Raw genomic sequence first — 20,975 nt, 5'->3', positions numbered from 1 at the left:
CCATTCACTCTCATTCTGGTCATTTTGCACTGTGCTGGCTTTGGCACTTCTACAGCTATGCATTTGAGTCAGATCAGACCCATCTGACTGAAAACTGTAAGTGACCAGATTTCAGCCAGATCAAAGAGCTGACTCATTATACTATGGGAAAGAAGTTAAGAGGCTCACTTTTGGAGTAGAAAAGACTAGCTGATTGTCTACAGCATCTTACAAATTTTAGTGCTTTTCCTAACTACGAAGCACAACATGGCTTAAGGTTCCAGAGTACAAACAGCTCTTCACTGCTTGAGTTCTAGAGATGAACAGAGCTCTAACAATTGTACAGTCCACAAATATAAACACAGATCCCACACTTGGTGTAGAACCCTGTGTAGGCAGGAGAGAAATGCAAAAAGGTTCATTGGAATGCCCAAATACTAGTAAATTAGAGATGACATCAGGCTAGCTCCAGGACTGCTCTTCCAAGACCCTTTGCCTCTCAGCACAGACCATATGCAAAATGTGTGGCAAGGAATCTAATATGAAAACAGATATACAAAGATCTCTATTGGGAAACTTTGGAGGTTCCTTCAAATCAATTTTCTCACAGTTTTTAAAAAGGGTTAAAGGTGTAAAAGTTATTTCAGGGTACTGCTCACAGGACTAATGCAAGAGGCACTCCAAGGAGATATGAAAAATATATTGGTAAAGATAAATTTATCAGTATCTTACTGCTTTTGACTATTTATTGTGAGTCAATAACTGACAGTAACTGTTCGTCCACAGCAAAGTGGGAGAAAAGTACTGCAAGAAGAACATTCACCAAGTCCCTGGTGAGGCTGATGGAGTGACTAAGGCCACTCAGCAATCCAGCTGAGCTGGGCCTTTAATCAGATCAATCTTTGTCCTGATATTCTGTTGGGAAAAACTTGTTCCCACAAGAATTTTCTTGTGTAAGTGTCAAGCTACAGATACATCCATTTTTAGTGTGTTTGTGTGGGGAGAGTGACTACACAATTCAGAGATGCAATTCAGAGATAACAGAAGGGCCATATGTATGGGATGAGCTAGAGATTTCCAGATGCCTGAATAGGAGAGTGCTGATGCTGTTAATAAAACACGCTGTGATTTCAATTCTGACAAACTACAACTCTTCATTTAACGTTCCCAGTATGGGCATTACGTAAAGATGTTTAGAATGAGATCCTCATTAATCTTAACTTACAGCGTGGATACAGAAAATGCAATCATATATAATGTATATGCTGTTGCACAGAACACCCAGTTACACTGACTTTAGCACCCCGGTAACAACCACCTAGCAATTCCAGACAAGCAACAGAAGTCGTGCTTCTGTCGGCGCAGGCCGAGGATGGCGGGCTCAGTACCCTCCACCTCAGTGACCGCTGCCAACAGCGAGTGGCAAAGAGGCGCGAGCAGCCGGGGGCCTCTCACAGGACGCAGCCCCGCAATGGCGGCAATGTTGGGCCGGGAGCGGGGGCCGCCGCGCGGCGCGGCGCGAAGGGAGCGAGAGGAGGGGTTGCCTAGCAACCAGCTGGCGGCTGCGGCACCGCGCTGCGGCCTGGCAGGCGGCGCTGCGCTGCACTGCGCCCGGGTGCGGCGGCGCCGCCCGAACGCGGGGGCTGCGGGGGCTGCAGTGCTGCAGGCAGGGCTGGTCCACGCAGACCGGGCCCGACGGCCGTCCTCGCGCGCGAAGCTCGCTCAGCTGCGCATTGCGGGGGGTGCGGCTTGCAGCCGTGCTGCGTGCAGAGCCGTCCGCCAGCGCCTCTCGTCCGCATGGGTGTGTTTTAGGGAGGAAATGGAGGCTGCGAAACCATAGAAACGGGCTTAGGGAGTTGAGGGCAGGGAAGCTGTTACGTGATCTCCGCATCTAAAAGAAATCATCCTTGTTTCGAGTTGCCGGTTTGTCCGAACTAGAAAAAAAATCACCTCCACCGATCCAGCCCGAGGTTAGGTTTTGCGTACATGAGGGAGCATCGGGCAGCACAGATCTCAGCTGCAACTTCTCAACATAAACAGGAGGATCCGATTCGATATGGTGCATTCTGTACACAGACCCGCAGCTGCAAAGCGAGGTTGCTAACAACAGGCACAACGGCCTCTCGAGGAGCTTGTTTCCAAAACCAAATCTCGATCGACACCAGAAGCCCCACCCAGGAGCCCGAGCAGTGCCGTGGATAACACGGGAGTCTTCCCTCAGGAGCCGTGCGGGCGCTGCCGGGCTCCCGCATCTCCCCGGCAGCAGCGCTGAGGGCTCCCGCAGGAGTGACGCAGCCTGAGGGCCGCGCGGCTCCCCGCCCATCCCTGCACACAGCAGGCTGCCACGGCGCAGAGCTGCTCACCGCTCTCCTGTGTGCCCGGTGTGAAGCGTCCCTGAAGCGAGCAAAGCAGGAAAAAAAAGGACAAATCCCATTGTCCTCACTAGATTCCCTTTGCCACTGGAAGGGAATAGCTGGCTTTGTGTCAGGGAAGCGCTGGTTCAAATGAGCCAGGAGCAAACCAGCTTCTGCGATTCTGGAAATCAAGTCATAGGCAAGGTCCTGTATTTACGTGTTAATATTCTTTTAGCCTTACAGTGGCTTATGGGTTAGTAGTTGGAACTTTATCCTTAGGGATATGGTGCAGATGAGCCCATAAGTAGTAGGTGGTCTGGGCCAACGTGGTTCATGATGATTACACACAGAACTGGCAGTACTGTGTACAAAGAGGTGCCTGACCGGTCCCATTTGCCTTTTTCCCCCTCTCCTACCAACTGTTTGATTATGCCAAATTTACATCAGACATCTAGCTAAAGGCGAGGCAAGTTGTGCCCCAGAAGTGCCTGTTTCTTCTCAATGACTGTAAAGGGAGGGAGATTAGATGAATCCTGCTCAGTACTGTATGTGATGGCAAGCAGTTCACTCAAATCACACTTTTTACAGGTGGCTACAAACTGTAATTCTAATTTCCTCAATGTAAAGACTGCTTCTAGTCAGTGCCGTACAGCTTTGCCGCTAACATTGTTTTCATCTGATTTTTTAAATAGGGAGTATTTAGAACAATCCTTGTATTTCCACACCTCTTAATTAAATAACAGCCACTTATTCTTCATCTTATAACATTATTTTCAGTGTAAAGAAGCACTTGTGATTTGGGAAGCAGAATGATGTATAAAAACAAAGAATTTGCCTACTTATACACAATAACAGAGGAAAGGTGAGAACTGAATATTCCTGTTGTAGTCCTTAAAATACATACTAATTGCAATAATTACAGAGTTATGATTTATCACAGCTCTGCCAGCTGTCCAAAATGTCTCTACAGATGAATGTTTTTTAAATGAAGATGTCAGCAATCTAAGGCACGTAATGGTGGATGTACACTCAAAATTTGGCAATCAAAAAGGAAAAAAATACACCAAAAAGCATAAAATGAGATTCACAATGAATATTATGGTTGGCAACATTTACAGAACAGAGCTGCAATTGTTATATAGCAATTCCCAGACCATCATACAGGAACTAGCAGAAAACCTTACAGCTGTAGCTTCATTCCCTACCACCTCTCATGCAAAGGAAGAGAGAAGGCATTATCACTACTCTCTGGTGACCTGACCAGCATGTTTGTTTCTCTGGGTAATGAAAAGCTCAGTCAGATATATAACATTAGGAAGCATTAAACAACTCTCTATTAAATTTAGAGGTTTCTTTTCTTATCTGAAAGGAAACTGAGTGGTTAATTGGCCCACAATTAAATAGAAATGCCATTAAAAAAAACTGAAACAGCTTGCCAGGCTCACTTTCTTCTTGTCTCTTATATTTTCATGATAATCTAACCATGATATCAAGATATTAATTGAGAATATTATGAACATTTTAAAAATACCTTCATAGATCAAGCTATCCTGAAGGACAAAGTGCATATGGCAGATATATGCAAAGAGCAAAAAGGTGATATTGCTGTTCCATCAAGGAACTTGAAAGGTTTGGTAGAACAACACAGATGTATAGATGTGAGATCAGAGAAGATAATTAGGAGTGTTTATTCTGACATTTCTGCATAGTATGGCTTATAGCAGTCCCTTGGTTCAATGTCAACACTGGCTGGAAAATAAGTTTTTAGAATGCCAAATTCATGAGATTCTTTTTGTAAGTTACCTAACAGCAAAATATTGCAGTAAAACACACACATTATTTCAAATCTTGCTTTTTCTATGCATATCTGAACTAATTTGAGGACTCATTTTAATATTGCTTTGGATTGCATGCTAACTTACTTTTACATTTTTTGCAGGCTTTAACGCATTATGTAAAAACAAACAAACAAACTACATATTTAGACATCAGTACCCAGGGAAGTGAATTTAAAAGTTCTCCTTAAGAATGTGCCAGAAATGGAAAACAGTTTTATTACGTATTTGTCCAAAACTGATCTATTTTGGCTCCAGACTTTTTTTCATAAGAGGGAAAAACCTCATGGAAAAAGAAAAAAAAAAAGAGATCCAACATCTGTAAAGTTCTAGTTACTCTCTGATAAAAACTGATTTCATTTCATATTATCTGACTTTCTGAGGAAAAGAAAGACTGCCTAGGACAATCTGCAAAACTCGTAGACTAAAATACAGCTGTCCATTTACTCCAAAATCATTTCTTAACTGTAATATATATATATTTTTTATCTCGTTGTTGTTATCTTTGAATAAAGCAAGGGAGCAGATGTTGAAAATCTCCTCATGAGAGTTCTTCATTTGTCACTATGCTTAAGCCAGGAAAGCAGGTTCCGATTAGAGGCAACACAAGAGATCCCTAAAGAGTTCTCACACATGCTCCTTCCTCACAGCATCACCTGCTACCTGGAGGTGTACCTCTGCCAAGAGATCTTCCCACTGGAGCCATGCACATTGCACTGCTCACCGCCATATAGGGAAAATGAATACACATCTCAATATTTGCTTTACAATATTTTTATCCTCCTCATATGTACTGAATTTGTGTTCCTTCTGTTTTTTTTTTGTTGTTGTTGTTGTTTGTTTTACACCACATTTCTGATTTCTACAATCAATTGCTTTCATGGCTAACGACCTCTTTTCTCATCTTTTCCTTGGATTCCCAAGGGATATTTCCTTTTCTTATCATGGTATCAGAGGTGATCACCCATTTTCACGATATTTACTCAAGCTCACTCAATTGGATCATTTCTATCGTCTTTTTCACTAAGAGCATGTAATATTGAGAATGTGTGAATCCTTTAACTAATTTGGAAGTGAGATCAATATTGAGAAAATCAATGTAGTTCCTTTTGCAGCAGCAGAGAATGCTTCTAGGTTACCAGCCTCTGCCACTCCAGAGGGCAAGATATCAGTATGAGTAATAGCAGCTAAGTGTTCTATATAGTATTAGAGGTCATTATTTTCAAAGCCATAAGCTTACACTCATTTTTTTTTTTTTTTTTCCTTAGGGATGCTGGTGGAGTAGAGTAACATTCAGTCTATGTGAAGGCTAACCTGCCTTCAGTTTGGCTTAGAGGGCAAAAGCTTTGCTTCAGATCAAAGATCATTTAATTCCTAAAAACTAGAGCTGGCAAAAGCTCAAATATCTTTTTACAGTAACAAATGTTGTAAAAGCCTGTGGAGTGTTTTAAATGTTAACTCTACCCAAAAATACAGTATTGTAAAAGCAAAATCATCTGAAACAATAACTCTTGAAAATGTTCTGTGATGGTTGCATATGTTCATTCTACAAAAATACAAAAGCAAACTGGTTGCAAGATGTAAAATATTATTCTGCTGAAAAGTAACTCTCATAAACATGGCCCAGAAACACGTACAGTCTATTGCTTCATAATAAAATTGATTTCCCTAATAACTCTAAGATTTCCATCTTACCATTTCTGCTGATAGTAAAATTGGGAACTTTCCATTTTGTCCATTACTATTAGAAATTCCACAAGACAAATCAAAGTAAAATGGTAGCTCATTCTGCATCCCAATGTTTTCTGAGTATATTCTCCTTACTTCACTTGGGTAGGTTTTTTTAGCAGTACTGCAGTACCTAGGAGGCTGTCTACCATCAGCATTTCTGTGGTAATGACCATTCTACAAAATGGACACCTACTCCTGCACTGCAAAGTTAAACTCGTGCACATACATTTGTTGTTAAGATGTCTCTGTGCAGGCATCACCTCAATCTGGAAACAATCATGTAGTATTTGTCCCATGGCTACTTTCAGGTTAACACATCTACAGATGGAAGATTTTTTCATCCTGCCTGGTACCAGTACTTATCTTTTAGTTTCCATGGTTTCATTATTGACTCTCAGTAAATAGAAAACATATGGAGCTGGCATACTCTACAGATACACCTGTTAAGCTCTTGTAATACGACCTTCTGTACCATAGTCCCTGTTACAACAGCCTCTCCAGAAAGCTCTGGTAGAGAAAACTGATCTCACAAAGCTTTCTTTGTGTCCCAACAGTAGGATTTTCCACTGTTTTGCATTAGGTATAAATATCTATACCTGAAGAGTATACAATAAGTATACAGTGATACTAAACAATTTTCTTTTTTTTGGAGACAGGCCATTAAATTTCAAATATCCTGGGCAAAGTTCTCTTTTCTTAATATTTGTGTTTAGAGAAATTTGTCGTGAACTTCCCTGTAAGCACATGGTCTGTTCAGATATTTAGGCAGTACTTCAGCCTTCTTTTTGTTGGTGCCTGTTCATGGAATTCATCTTCAAGAAGAAAATTCAGACTACAGTGTCCATTGAAAGGACTTTTCACACTTCTTCCTGACCTTGTTCTATCTGTATGCACTTCATGACATATTAAACTCCAACCACTTTTCTTCTCAAGATCAAAGACTCAAATTTGCCTCTGCATATATCTGACACCATTTTGTATATATGTGTGAAATCAGTGATCGAACCAAAACGAATGAGTCTAGAATACAGCGTATTGCTTTAGAGAACTTGAGTCAGACTCATTTCAGAGTGAGTCTGAGTCACTTGCATTTATCATCAAACAAAACCACATTGGGGTCAAAGTCTGCTGAGGATTTTGCAGTTACACTGAGGAAAGTGAGAAGTGGTTGGAACATTATAGAAAAGTATATATATTATATATATATATCCATTCAAATATGAAAACTGAGTTTCTGTTCCACTTTAAAAGCCTGCTGATAATAATTTAAATAAAGCCAAATTTTCACTGCTGTCTGAAGAATGACAACAGTAGATATGGAAATATTGTAGCTTTAATTAACTCAGCACCACTAAAACGAAAGGTATGGAGTGAAAAGCTACAAGGCCAACTAAGTAGCCAAAACAATAAGCAGGTTTGCACATAAAACACGTGCACTGCCTTCGAAACTACAGGACTGTCCTGAGAGCTGCCTCATGTAAATCTACACCTACTTCAGTCATAATTTTTACTGCAAGGTTGAGGTGTATCCAGTATTTTTTGGCTGGAATAGTCCATTTGACATCTAAAAATACTCAAAAGACTGCACCATGCAACTCCATTTAAAACCAGACAAAGAGCACTCTATGACAGAAAAGCAAGGCATCTTATATCATACGGCAGGACTGCGTTAAACCTTGCTATATATTCAAAACTTGGACATCCATCATCCTGAAATGCATGTCTGTTAATGTTACAAGTTTGTCCAGATAAGGTAGCTTCATGCTGCATGGAAAAAATCATCATCTTTTTGAACACTATCCTATTTCTTGGTCGGGAAAGTCTGTGTTTTCACCAAACAATGGAAGGGACCTGTGAGGATCTCCAGCAACATGTGGAAGAATTAGCTAGCATTAGCAAGTCAAAAGAACAATTTACCTGGCCAAAATCTGTTTCCACCCATGCTGAAGGGAAGCTAAGCAAAGAATTAAGAAGCAAGTGTGACTTACACAAAACCTCAAAAAATTTCATATACAAAAAATTGCTAGACTTAAGACAGAGGAGTTTATAGAAATGTTATTGCTGATTTATTTTCACATATACTATGAGCAGAATTGATAGAGGTTTATCTATTTAGTATTTTCCATTATGAGAATGTCTTTCCAGTGCCCTCAGCTTCGCCAAAATTTAGTTGTTCAGGCTGGATTTGATTATGTGGTTGGCCTCATCCTAATTTCTTTCTTTAATGATACTATAAATGGTGAAATACTTCTTTCAGCGAAGTTAGAAAGAAAAACTAAGCTTGATACTGCAAATCCATGTGACATCGTGATCTTTCTTAAGTCAGCTCGCAGGTTTATGACAACTAAAGCTCCAACATCCAATAGAAAAAAAATACATTCGTGGATAGCTTATATCTTTAAAAGTTTGAAAGCATTATTTCACTAATCTACGAGTTTAAAAAGTCAAAAGACTAAAGAAGTAAATCTATGGTATTTTTCTGTTTGTTTTATATAGAAAAATTAAAATATTTTAATGATCATTTGCTCAGTATTGCTGGTAATACTGCAGTATTAGAATATTTTTCAAGAGAATTACTGAGCAATTTTGCTACAATCTCTTTACTCCAGATTTTTTCAAGTAGGCTGTTTTAGGGAGTATAAAAGTTTTCTTTTGTTGCTCCTGTTTAAATTTATTGAAATCTGGCCATTCAGCACTTCTTTAAAATAATTTATAGGCACGCTCAGAAAAAGCTTCTTAGCGGCTTGAAATAATACTTACAGAGCTTCCATGTGTTGGCTGTGTTTCTGCCTAGCATTAGCAGCCCCTTCACTGCAACTGATAATCATAGCTGCTGAGACATCAAATGCTGAAACTTAAGAGCAAAGCAAAGCCCTTCTGCTGGGACCATGCCAGTAAAGAGCAGAAAGAGGAAGAAGCCTAACTGAAATAGGAGAGGATGAAAAGGAACAAGAAACTCAGAAGCAGCAATAAAAGAGGTAAAGTCGTGAGTTGGGAAACAATATGAATTTGAACTGAACAATATGAATATAGTTATACAATATTTCTTTAATTTGTCCACTTTGAGTATTTTGATCCTAAACTTTTACTGCATATCTTCCCCAAAATGCAGTGATTACAGAATTACTAATTTCCTCTTTTTTTTTTTTTCTTTCTTCTTTTCAACCATTTTTATCTTTATGATAATTAGTGGTTGTCAGCATCATTTGACTGCCACATTAACAGCTCTTTGAAATCAGGCACGAAAATGACAGAACAGGAGATTCAGGTCACCACTGACACAGTTGCCTTTTAGCCCAGTATTTCTTATGCTGGTAGTCATCAGTGAGAGGAGGGACTTTATCAAGAAATGGATTCTTTCAGGTGGCTTCAGGAAGGCTCTACAATGAAGGCCTCCAGGATTGCTGACGCCTGCGCAAGCTGGCCCAAGGACTGGGTAGGCTTTAGTGGATGAAAGGCTGTTCCCACTCCAGGGCAGCACAGGACCAGGGCCTGCCATCGCAAACTCAGAGAAGGATCCACACTGTGCTGTGGAGAGGTTGATATGAGAGTGTGCGAGGTCTTAGAACAATGGAAATAGCACAACAGAAATCTTGTTTGTGATTTTCAGGCTTCAGCTGAGAGCTACATGCGCAAGAAAGGATTGCAGCTGCAGTCACTGCTGTCCAGCATGATTCAAGCACTGCTAAATTTCACGTCCTCTCTGTCCCCTTAAAATGGATCTCAGAGCCCCCTCAGAACTGGAGCAGGCAACAGCTGGACAGATTCATGAACCAGTGCCTGCTACAATGTGACTGAGCAAGCCAGGGGGTCACTGCTGTTATGGCTGCAGCATGGGACTGGACTGTTGGGCTGGGGAGGTTCAATGTTTGTACGATACAAAGAACGCCATGGTTAGAATGAGATGAAAAAAATCTAGCAGATATTTAAGCCTTTTTGTTACATAAATTTCACAGAAGGTAAGTAGGGCCAACTTTCCCTTGAGTCCACATTTGAAACATCTGACTTCAGCCTTTGCTTCTGAAAGGTATCAGGATCATACTTGGATATGATATGCCCATCTGTGTGCTCGCACTTCCCAAAGACTAATGTTCACAGTTATTATGCTTAAAGTCTGTAAAAATTCAGCTTCAGTATTTTATTCTAGGGTTTTTATCAACTCACTGGCTTTCAAAAATATTTTTGAAATCTTAATTTGTAGCTTATCTTTGAAAATACATGCTAGTTTGGCCTAGTCACTGAATTTTATGAACATTGTAAAATTTCTGTGATAAAGGAAGTTATTATCTCCTTGGTGATTGTTATAATAATTAAAAAAAAAAAAAATCAACAGAACAGACACAGGTACTTATTCACTTCCTAATATTAAGGCTATGAGCCTTCCCATTGACATGGCTGTTTGTTGTTGAATTGGGGCCTATAGATATAAGAGAACATATTTTTTAGTGCATTTGTCGCTGGCAGAAATTGCAGATGTGACTGTTCGTCTTTACTCAAGATCTGTTCAAGATTGTACAATCATTTACCACCTAATGAAAGTATCTTCAGACAGTATGGCTGAGCCATACCCATATATACATAATGTAAACACTGATCAGAAAAAGGCAACTAAGCAGGGAGTATGCACTGATTGCAACAACACATGAACCCTCTTTACATTTCATATATACCTAAAGAATCATCTAAAACTGAGGCAGCACCTAACATTCAAACCCCAAGAGGCACATTTTTGTTGCTTCACTTATCACTTAAGAAATGCTTATCTTTATACAGGTGAATAAGTGGTTTTGCTTAAGTGCTTTCCTATTTACCTTTATACAGGTGAATAAGTGGTTTTACATAAGTGCTTTCCTATTCACCTCCAAACAATAGAAAGCATAATGCATTTATTTGATCACACACAATTTTTTTCGCTCACATGCTAGCTACCAAGCCCTTTTTTTGATCTCTGACAGTGTAAATCAATGCAGTTCTATGTTGTTTATTTTTCCTGGATAAATGAATTATTGCTGCAATTAAGCGATTTTAAGAAAAAAATGCAGATGGTTTTAAAGAAAAGTCAGGGGGTGCTGCATAAGCTTCCCACCTCCTGAGTCATTCTGCTGTCTCTCCTGGTGTGTATCATGCATCTTAAAAATAATGGTGAAAAATAATTCCTTTCTCATGCAACATGAAATGAAGCTATTTCATTAACCATTCATTCTTACACACAAAACATTTCACAAAACAGGAACGTGTCTCATATGATATTTACAGCAGTGCTAAACCATATTTAGTCACAGACAAGTCCTCCATTCTGCCTTCCATCAGGGAGAGGCTGTTTTGGGAGATAAGGGAGGGGAGAATCCCGCAAATCTCCTATACCTCACAGAAACAAAATGATGAATTTAGGAAGTCAAGAAAACCTCTGCCTGAAGATAGTATAAAGAAGAAACAACACATTTCTGCATTAAATTAGGATAGTTTTAAAACTGAGCAATCCAAGGGATGTATTAATGTGCTTTAGAATACCACTCCAATTTGTATCTTGGATACAGCACAAATATAACATCCAGTAAAAAAAGAAAACACTTGTAGATAATCACATCAAAACAACAAATTACCACCGTTGGGATGAAAAATAAAGATTCAGAAGTAATTCTTATTTTAAGTATAAAACCTCAATAAAATATAGGACTGACCAGAGAACTCCAGAGAACAACAAAATGTTTCATTTCTGTGGTGAGACCTAAATAAACTCTATGAAATATCCATGCAGTTGCAAAGATGGCTATTGTTGCCTCTCCCCTTGCTGTATTAATATTAATTGAAAACTAGGTGTGGCACCACAAGAGAAAAGTCTTGGTGCAAAACAACTGGAATTTATTGTCTAATAAATACATTTTAAATTAAAATATCAAATTTTCTTACCTGATTAAGAGTGAATTACAAATCATGGCATAAGGAATATCTGTACACTTGTAGATGATAAGGCTCCTTATACTGCAGGTTCAGTTTCCTTGGCAAAGAAGCTTGTAAACTCTTAATTTCACTGAAATGAAAAGGGAAAGAAATGAAGAAAGAACCTCCCCATCAAAACAACAAAGCAGCCTCTGCAGTATTCTGTAGTCTCTCCTCCTGCTTCCTGTTCTGAGATTCACTCTGTGAATCCCAACATCGATCAGAAAATTGGTGTGGAGAAAAAAAGGGAGGGGGGACTTAGGGGGAGGAAAAAAGGAGGCAGCATATTACGTGCTAGCTCCACCTACTGGCAAGGAAATGAGCTCAGCTGAATTTTTTACACCCTATCAAAACGACAGCATTTTTAAATCGCATATTAGCCCTTGATTGCTAGTTACTTTAAAATGAAGTAACTAGGTCAGGACTAATGAATGCTTACACATTTTTTAAGAAATCGTTTGATATTTAGGCTGCACAAAGTTTTTATATTACTGGAGTATGTATCTTTGCATCCGTATGCAAAGAATTGCAGAGAACTCAAGATTCTGCAAGGTATCTGTGTTTTATGATTTATTTATATATGGGACGTTTGGAAATAAAAAAAAATCATTCTTCATTCAGAACCCCTGCAAAATAACAGAAGATGACTTCCTGCGCTTTTTTCTTCTTGTTGATTGTTAATTGTGCAAAATAGAAATTATATCGTTATTGAAAGCCAGAGAAGAAAAATTGTTATGTAAGACAAAATGAAGACCTGCTCAGATTTAGCCTGGAATAATATATTATTGCTCTGTAAAGAGTTAATATAGTGATCAGTTTTACTAATTTTGGTCCAAGGCTCTCTTCTGTATTTTATAGCAGCCTGAATATGCTCTGTAGTATTCTTGATATTATCAGTCTAATATGCAAATTGCCCCACTCCAGTTGTCTCTAACTATGTTCTCCATGACAGCAGTGTTGGATTTCCTATTACTAAAGTGCTGGGATGCTCTGTAGCTGTGTGTGTCCACTCTTCTAGTAATACAAATAAACAAACTGTCAGTTAGTGTACAATACCAAATTATTGTGTCATCCTATTTTATCACTATTGCCTTCAAAGTTTTTTATCATTTTGACTTGCTCTAATGCATCAAACGACTACCAGACATCTGCATGCAGATCTGGCACGACGATTCTCAGTTTTGGAGGAAAATGGAAAATCTCATCCAAATGTGAGATACAGGAGAATAAAAGAGTGCAGGAAGAGTTAATTAGGAATGGAGGATCTAGATGGAAAACAAAACAAAAATTAATTAGACTCCATGATTTAATTTATCACAAACTTCACTAACATGAACACAGGGAAGTTGCCTTTCAGTAGCAACAGGTTAAACCATTTATCACAGTTCCCAAAAATCCTTGGAATACCAGTTCTTCAGGGAAGAGATCACTTTCTATGCTTGTTAATCCCTACAATGTAATCCGGGACTATCACAGAATCTGAAGTACCAAAATAGTTGAAGTAGTGATTGTATGTCATAGCGCCAGTGTGTGGACTGAGAATTTGACTGAGATTGTTATACAGAACTGTGCTCCATTCTGAACTTATGATAAAGAAAAGCTGCTTTAAAATACTATATCATATATCAAATACTTCTCATAGCTTTAAAAAAAGTCAAGGATTTCATTGAAAAGTACAGCTTTCATTCTTGTAGTTGCTCTTGAAAAAGTGGAGGGGTGAGTGCTGTCCTTGGTGCTGAGCCGCAGCTTTGCATTCAAAGTCCAGGACCCCAAACACATGTAACGTTATATACTTTGAATATGCTTTGACAGCTTTTTATAATTATGGAAATACTTATGAAGTTATTATGTGTTTATTTAGGCCTACTGCAAGCCTAAATTGGTTAAGTTGATGTACTAAAGCCTACTTTGTATCTTACTAAATGTACTTTTCATTGGAATATGTAACATTAAAATTTCAGGTATTCATTTAATTTACTAATTTAACTTCGTAAGTGATAAAATATTTTTTATTTTCCAAAAATGAAAAAATTGAATTAAATATAAGAAATGAGATGAAGATTTTACAAGAGATTTGGAGATTACAGTCTATATTACTTATAGTAATGTTAATATATAATTATTAGTTGAAGAGTAACCATTTAATAAAAGGATTTGTGGGTAAAAAAATGCATTTCAGCACTCTTATAAATGCTATTTCTCTCTCCCAAACTCACTGAAACTTTTTTCAAACAAACAAACTGTAATTGTAATCCTTCTACAGATCACTTCTTTAATATGTAAATACATCACAATTACATCTTTATGGTAAAGCTCATTGACAAAGCTAGTTTTGCTTTTCCGTGTTGTCTATGAAAAGCACAAACAAAAATGAGTTATTATGAAAATATCTCACATACACCACAATAAAATGTTACTGTAAGTCAAAGATTAAAAAGTAAATAATAATAAAAAATAAAAAAGTAATTTCTGAATTTAGCAGGTTTTTTTTTAAGTTTACACTTGTATATAAAAACTGCAGTTCTTAGTGGCATAAACTTGCCCATTACAATTGTGTGAAAAAAAATAAAGTTTCTTCTATGAAAAATTCAGAAGAATACTCTGAAAATCAGTAAATGACAGTAACTCTCTGAACTGATTCCAAATCTACTAACACTCTCCAAAAACACCTACAACCATGGTTTAGTAACGGTTTAATTAATCACATCAATAGTAATTATGTGGGAATTAAAACATACATTGATTGAACAAATCTCATTTTCTGACATTTTTAAACTAGTCTTAAAACTAGAATAGCTAGAAGAATCTTTCTGCTTATTCAACCATGCTGATAAAGTTGGTCTCTACCAGAAATTTCTCTTTGCCTCTCAGAGCATGGCTAACAGCCATATGCATAAAAAATAATCATTTTATTAAACCATGCAAAAACATTTACCCAGAAGAGATGGAGCAAAAGGTCAAATTCCACTTTCCAGAGTACATAGGACATTAAGCCTCTGGTGCACTGCCAGTATCTGTTCTGGCCAACAGACATTTATCTACGCCTGCCCTTCAGATGCCTCAAAGAAATAGCTATTTCACATATTTAGAACCCTTAAATTTCCTTTTTGTAATCTTTATCCATAAATCTCTTACACTCTAAACTCTAGGCCTATTCAGTAAATTGCTAAGGTAGAAAGCAGGTCTGCAGAGTGAGCAGGTTCATGTTTTTTTTATCTATCATTTTCTTTAAAGACATAAAATTAACTTCAATCAAAAGTTGTCAGCTTTTGTTATTTAGTTCTGATAAAATCTTAAGTCTATCATTCCTGTCCTTAAAATTTGAGGGTCACCTTTTCAAATCACTTATGAAAGTGAAACTGAAATTTGGGACAATTCTAAGTATGAAGCAGATTTTTTTCCCTGATCCAGAGTTTCTTTAACAAAAATGACCCTTATGACTACTAAATGACAACCATATTTTAATTTTATTACATTTTTTTCAGACATGAAATAGTGGCATTTGAGGCATATTAGTGCATGGTGCCATTTTATCTCCACCTAAGAAGAAACTAAGATTAGCTTTGGAAATTAAAATTTTCCTGAATATTTTCTATGTAATGAAAACTATTTGATCTTCATAATTACTTTTGAAGAAGGCAATATTTTAGATCAGATTTGCAATATTTTCAAAAAGCCAGTCATTTCTTGGCTGCCTGAGGCTAGCATTGAATCACTTTTAATGACCAACTGAGAACACAGATTTGAAAAGGAGTGTATACAACAGTTTTTAAAAATACATACCACTTCCACCTTCCGTGTCTGTGACATTAGTATGCCTATAGTGAGAAGCGCTAAGGCATTAGCTTGTGCTCTCTTCACAGTTCAATGCACTAAGCATTCTGTATCTTTATCACTCTTGGATGAAAGCAGATCATGGTAAAATTATTCTTTAACGTGTTAAAGTTTTGTTCTTGTTTTTGTTTTTTTTTTTTTTTAAGTTATGTATTTCAGTGTAGTATGCTTTCCTAATTTAACTATAAAGGTACTATTTTCAGTACAGATAAATAATAGGCATACTATAAAATGCAGATAAACTTTCTAATGCAAAATCAACTTGACAAGTGCATGTTATTTAACATATTTAACATTTAACAGAGCAATTCTTCTAAGCATTCCAACTTTAAAAGTCTAGGAAATAAATAAATCATAACTTGAGGTTTGCTTAACAAAAGCTCCCCTCTCTTCAAGTGATGATTACTTTTCATCTGACCAATTAAACCACATGACTCAGTAGCAATAAATGGAATGAAAACAGATGAATGCAATCTCTCGGTTTATAGGTGTCCTGGGAGAGCATTATTAGATTTTGTTACTAGCTCTGAGAGCACTACTGCACTTGTTGCTGAGGTATCATTTAATTCATTTGTCTATCTGAAATTCTATTTGTTTGCTTTGAAATTGCTCACCTGCATTTCATCTTTGTATATTTGTCTCATCACATAAATATATATGGAATTCTTTAGAAGATGGTCTATAACCTGTGAGCATATAGTGCCTAAAATAACTTCCCAGAAAAATCAGTGGCTGATTTTGTTAGACATTACAAGGAATATTAAAATACTTCAGACTTGTTCTCTACATTAGGGCTAGCTAACATAATTATTTTATCCTATAGCCCTTCTAAAGCCAGAAAATATTATCTCTGTTCCTAAAGTGATGTATTACTCATATACATACATGGTGTTTTTCATAATTTTTCATAATAATTTTTCATAATTTGGCCTGTGAGTTTTACAAGTATATTATATATCAATTAAAAGAGGGGAATTTTTAATGAGTTTGTTATCATTTGTGACTCTACTGTGTTGAGCCAACATAGACAACAGATAATATAGCTAATATTGTGTTCAGCTAACAGTGTTTTTATTATTGTGATTTTAACAAGGGAACAGTATTCTGGAAGCACTTAGGCACATCTGGAGGGTGGTTGGAGTGGTTATTCTATGTTATTATTATTGTTTTTACTATTTTATTATGTTATGCTTTGAGGCTTTTTTTAGTTAATTTTTTACTAAAACAGTGGAATTACTGGGATTGCATTGATTGAGGCCATTTGCATATAGCCTGTTGTTATTTTTCTACAGGAACAGGAGGGCTCTGTTATATAGTGACATTAATGTTGAAATACTTTTCCATTATTGTTAAAGGCTACAATCATTAGATAGTGCACTGGTGATCACACACCTTTATTATGAAATTATTATGAACAATTTAAAGCAGATAGTTTTTCAGATAATGTGCTCTGTGATCTGTTGTCAAATCATAAATGAAATGTTGTTCATTTTAATAGGCAAAGGCTTAATTTACTATGAAGTCCTTCTACTGTTAAATGATTCTACAGACAAAATCTTATGTTATTATTGGTGATACAGAGAAGACATTGAAGCATATCTTCAGCGTCCTCTTTATCCAAAGATCTGCAGTTCTGCTCTATAGCATTCAACTGGTTTTTGTCCTCTGTATTTTCTTACCTAGTTTTGAGATTCCATGGGTGCAATCCACAAGGTCTTGAAGAAGAAGATATAGTAAAAATTTCTCTATAAGCCTATCACAGTTATCCTTAAATTTTAGAGAAGATTTTTCCACTGCAGTTAAGTATATTACCTTCTCTAAATTTCAGTTACTACCCTCCGTGGGAAGCAGATATATATACAGATTCTTGAAAATGCAAATTATTAGCTCTAAAGTGACTATCAGGTCCAAGGCTTGAAAACATGTATTAGTTATCTAACATAACATTTATTAAAATCAATCTTTCTGATTCTTCACTCCAGTGAAAATAAAGAAGTGGAAGGTTGAAAAATACATTTATGTTTAACTTAATATCACTTAGCCATATACTGCAGTTTAGTTCATTTTCAAAGGCAGGTATGTAGTTAAAGGAATAGATAGCTGGACAAATGCATTGTGCCTTTAAGTACGTTAATTTGACAAATGATGAGTTTCACAATGTATAGCTCATAAAAATGCCTGAAACTACCAGTTAGAATTATTGCCCCAAAATAATATTATTTATCAAATAAAATACTGCTGAGAAGTTACGTGTGATCTATATGCAAGGCTTGCCCTTATACAAGGTTTTGTGAAGGGTCACAGGGACTGTATTCATTCATGTTTAACACACTAAAGTTATTTTTCTCTTTGCAGCTACCATTCTCAACATTTCTGTTTCAGCTGTTTAGTTAAAAGCGACTGAATAGCTTTGCATTTATTCAGTCATTTCTGAGAGCATAACTGCACCTGGGGTAGGATTCCCAAACAAAGAAATTATTTAGAAATGTCCAGACTTTTCAAGTTATAATTTTAAATGTAATTTCTGCAATGTACTTTCAGTGATGGTTAATTACCAATGTACTAATAATTTAAGTTCAACAAGTGCCATGCTGGTACTGGTATAAATTACTTTTGTCAAAGCAGTTTATTCGTTGTTGTCTTTTAAATGACCACATTGTATTTTCAGATTTGGCAGTCTAGTTTAGACTGCTCTCATGTCAAGTGGGATCTTGGGAGGGAGAGAAAGAAAAGTAGAGAGAGAAAGATTTTGTATACAGAAGGTTTTGTATAAATATGCCTTTGATATACGAAGTATGCGTGGCATATATGCATTTTATACAGGTTTGTGGTGAATGACATTTTTCTAAATTGAATGTTAGTTTTAAAAATTCTAGTGTAGTTGAGTTGTTGGTTTTTTTCTACATATAAATGATTTGATGTATTTATTCTGTAAATGCGTATGGCATAATTATTTGTTTCTGCCCTGTTGTTCTACAACTCAACACTCAAAAAAGTGTTAAGGAATTCTTCCAAACCTGATTCAGACTCTGTTTCATAAATCACAGGCTTGGAGTGGTTTCTGTGAATATGAATCAAGCAATATACAGGTAATCCTGTGCATTGATTCAAGAAGAATATGAGCCATCTAGGAGCCATTTTCATAAATTAATATTTCCTGTGTCTTTTTGTGCATCATAATATCTATTAAAAAAAACCTTTTTTTCCTGGATATTATTTTAGTGATGAAGGTTGATCATTGAACTTTTTAAGTCAGTGACACAACACATCTCTAACATCAGACCTATACCTAAAAGAAGGTCATCTTAAAAAAAGTATTTTATATTCTTTGACAATATGACATTAGTCTACCCATCTTTTGAAAGACTACCACATCATAATTAGTTATTTCAAGATATGCTGTTATAAAGCTTACAACAGAAATCAAATTTCTGAACCAGCCTATAATCAAAACTGCTTTTTATACACTTTTTTCTCTTGCTGCCAGAATTAAGGATGGTTTCCTACTTTTAATAAGGTTAAAATAGCTTATTATGTAGATTAGAATTTCTTAATTTTTCCATGCCAGATTCAATATGTATAACCCTCTCCTTACTATGATGGGACTAAATGATTGCATTTTGACTATGACATTGAGACTTTCTAAAGACCTCTAGAGAAAAGAAAAATGTCTGTGATTAAAAATAATAAATAAAAGTTATGCAGCATGTAAGCAAAGTCAAGCCCTATCTGAGGAGCAGTTTGCTTTTGAAAACAAAATACAGTTACAAAACAATGTTCCTAATGACCTTAAAATCAAGACACCAGCTTCTGCACATTCATGAATTCACTAATATAACATAATTCTAGGAGAGTAAAACCACTGCTTGAGAGACAAGGAATAATAATTATTATTTTTTTGTGAAAATGTATTTCTTCTTAACTTCTGAACGTTTGAACATGTAAATATTAAAGGGAGAACTTTTTTTTTTTTTTTAATAAAACTCTGGTGTACGTTCAGATCCTTGTAGTATATTTGAAATAAAGGGAGGATTTGCCTGAGCAATCAGGCAAAAGTGATCAGGACTGTGCTCAATTTTTACAAAAACAAACAAGAAAAGAAATGCACCTGCATTTGCAAGGTAGGGGCACATTCTCTTTCACTTATTATGCAGAAATTACTGTGGCCATTTTAGGATTACTGTCTGAATATACATTTCTGTTTGCTTTTGTAAGTCAAATTCAGGAATTTGCAGTCCATACCTGTCAAGCACACACAAAGTTGAACTGAAATAAAAAGGACTATTCACAAGTTGACACAAATGCTTAAGGACTGTGGTTTAAGTATGCTAACTGACAAAGGGATTTATAGATAATAGTATAGATAAAGGACAGCAGTTGCTGGCAGCTGTTGCTGTGGCTGCTGCCCCATGCAGTCATGGCTCCATAGCAGCCACTGTGCTGGATGCATGCTGGTAGCAGTCACTCTTGTCCACAACCTGTGTGTGACCACTTCAATAGAGAACTGAACCATCTCAATCCATTGCTGAAAAGGTGCTTAAAGAAAATAGGGGGGGCAAAGTAGTAATTGTTTCTTCTGTTGTTTTTTTTCTTGTTTTGTGGGAGGATAATGTTTGTTCATTAAATCCCACATGACTGAACAAAGCTGGTAGTTTGATACTGAATCAGTTAGGAACACCAGTGGTCTCTAATAACGTTGCCTGGAGCACAATATTCACTCAGCACCATTGCACACATACCAGGAGATTTTGGAGCCCCTGCCCTAATAATTCTTCCCAGCATGGCCAGAGGAGTTCTAGGTAAGAATACGTAATCCAGGAATCCTGTATAAGGAAAGACTTTGAGACTTTTATATGATCATAGCACACTTTAGACACAGAAAAATAAAAATAAATAATAAAAAAAAATGATGCCAAAGATGCATGGTAGTTTGCAACAAATAGGACAGCATCTAAACACACACCAAATTCAGCACAGAGCAGTGAGGCGAACAGTCAGTATCTGAGCCATCTATACATTCCTCTCTTCTCATAGATTTCTATAAGAGACAATAGATTCGCAGCTAAAGACCCTGTATTCAGACAACTGTTTTTAAATTAAAATATTAACATGTTAAGAAAAAAGACTAGAAGAGTTATTCAATCATTGGAGTAGCTCTGTTGGTCTGTTCTGCTTCTTGCCAGGAGGAACTTACTACACAGGATGTTTGTAGTGTTGATGCTTTGTACGTGTTCGTTATCTTTACCAGTAGGTGGAGCTGCCACGTTAGGTGCTGCTTTTTTTCATTTCTTCTCCCCCTCCA

General features: G+C 36.8%; 2 protein-coding genes across 17 annotated transcripts in view; one reads left to right on the top strand and one right to left on the bottom strand.

Moving 5' to 3' along the window:
- Positions 1-20,975, bottom strand: part of LOC116232906 (sodium channel protein type 2 subunit alpha) — a 189,772-nt gene that overhangs the window by 61,682 nt on the left and 107,115 nt on the right. For 6 of the 9 annotated variants that reach the window (XM_090143890.1, XM_090143884.1, XM_090143885.1 and 3 more), the window contains exon 4: positions 11,810-11,930. The gene's annotated coding sequence lies outside the window, so the exon portion shown is untranslated. Of the gene's footprint in view, positions 1-1,204; positions 1,446-11,809; positions 12,201-20,975 lie in introns of those variants that run through there. The other 3 variants (XM_090143887.1, XM_090143886.1, XM_090143888.1) reach the window with 3 other exon arrangements.
- On the top strand, positions 1,352-10,061 carry LOC149917243 (uncharacterized). Of its 8 annotated transcripts, none has more exons than XR_016468236.1 (3): positions 1,352-1,780; positions 8,694-8,877; positions 9,510-10,061. XR_016468236.1 is itself a non-coding variant. In XM_090143900.1 (3 exons), exons 1-2 carry the CDS (start codon positions 1,352-1,354, stop codon positions 3,144-3,146), a joined length of 465 nt encoding a protein of 154 aa, XP_090000026.1. In that variant the 3' UTR covers positions 3,147-3,195; positions 5,437-6,959. The 8 variants fall into 8 exon arrangements, 4 of the variants coding, with proteins under 4 accessions (XP_090000026.1, XP_090000027.1, XP_090000028.1 ...); XR_016468234.1 differs by lacking the exons at positions 8,694-8,877; positions 9,510-10,061 and adding exons at positions 3,111-3,195; positions 5,437-6,959 and having other exon boundaries at positions 1,352-2,537; XR_016468235.1 differs by lacking the exons at positions 8,694-8,877; positions 9,510-10,061 and adding exons at positions 3,111-3,195; positions 4,273-4,603 and having other exon boundaries at positions 1,352-2,537.

The sequence above is a fragment of the Phasianus colchicus genome, chromosome 7 (genome assembly GCF_987193195.1).
Source record: "Phasianus colchicus chromosome 7, bPhaCol1.hap1.1, whole genome shotgun sequence".
Lineage (NCBI taxonomy): Eukaryota > Metazoa > Chordata > Aves > Galliformes > Phasianidae > Phasianus > Phasianus colchicus.
This window is presented reverse-complemented; position numbering and strand designations above follow the sequence as displayed.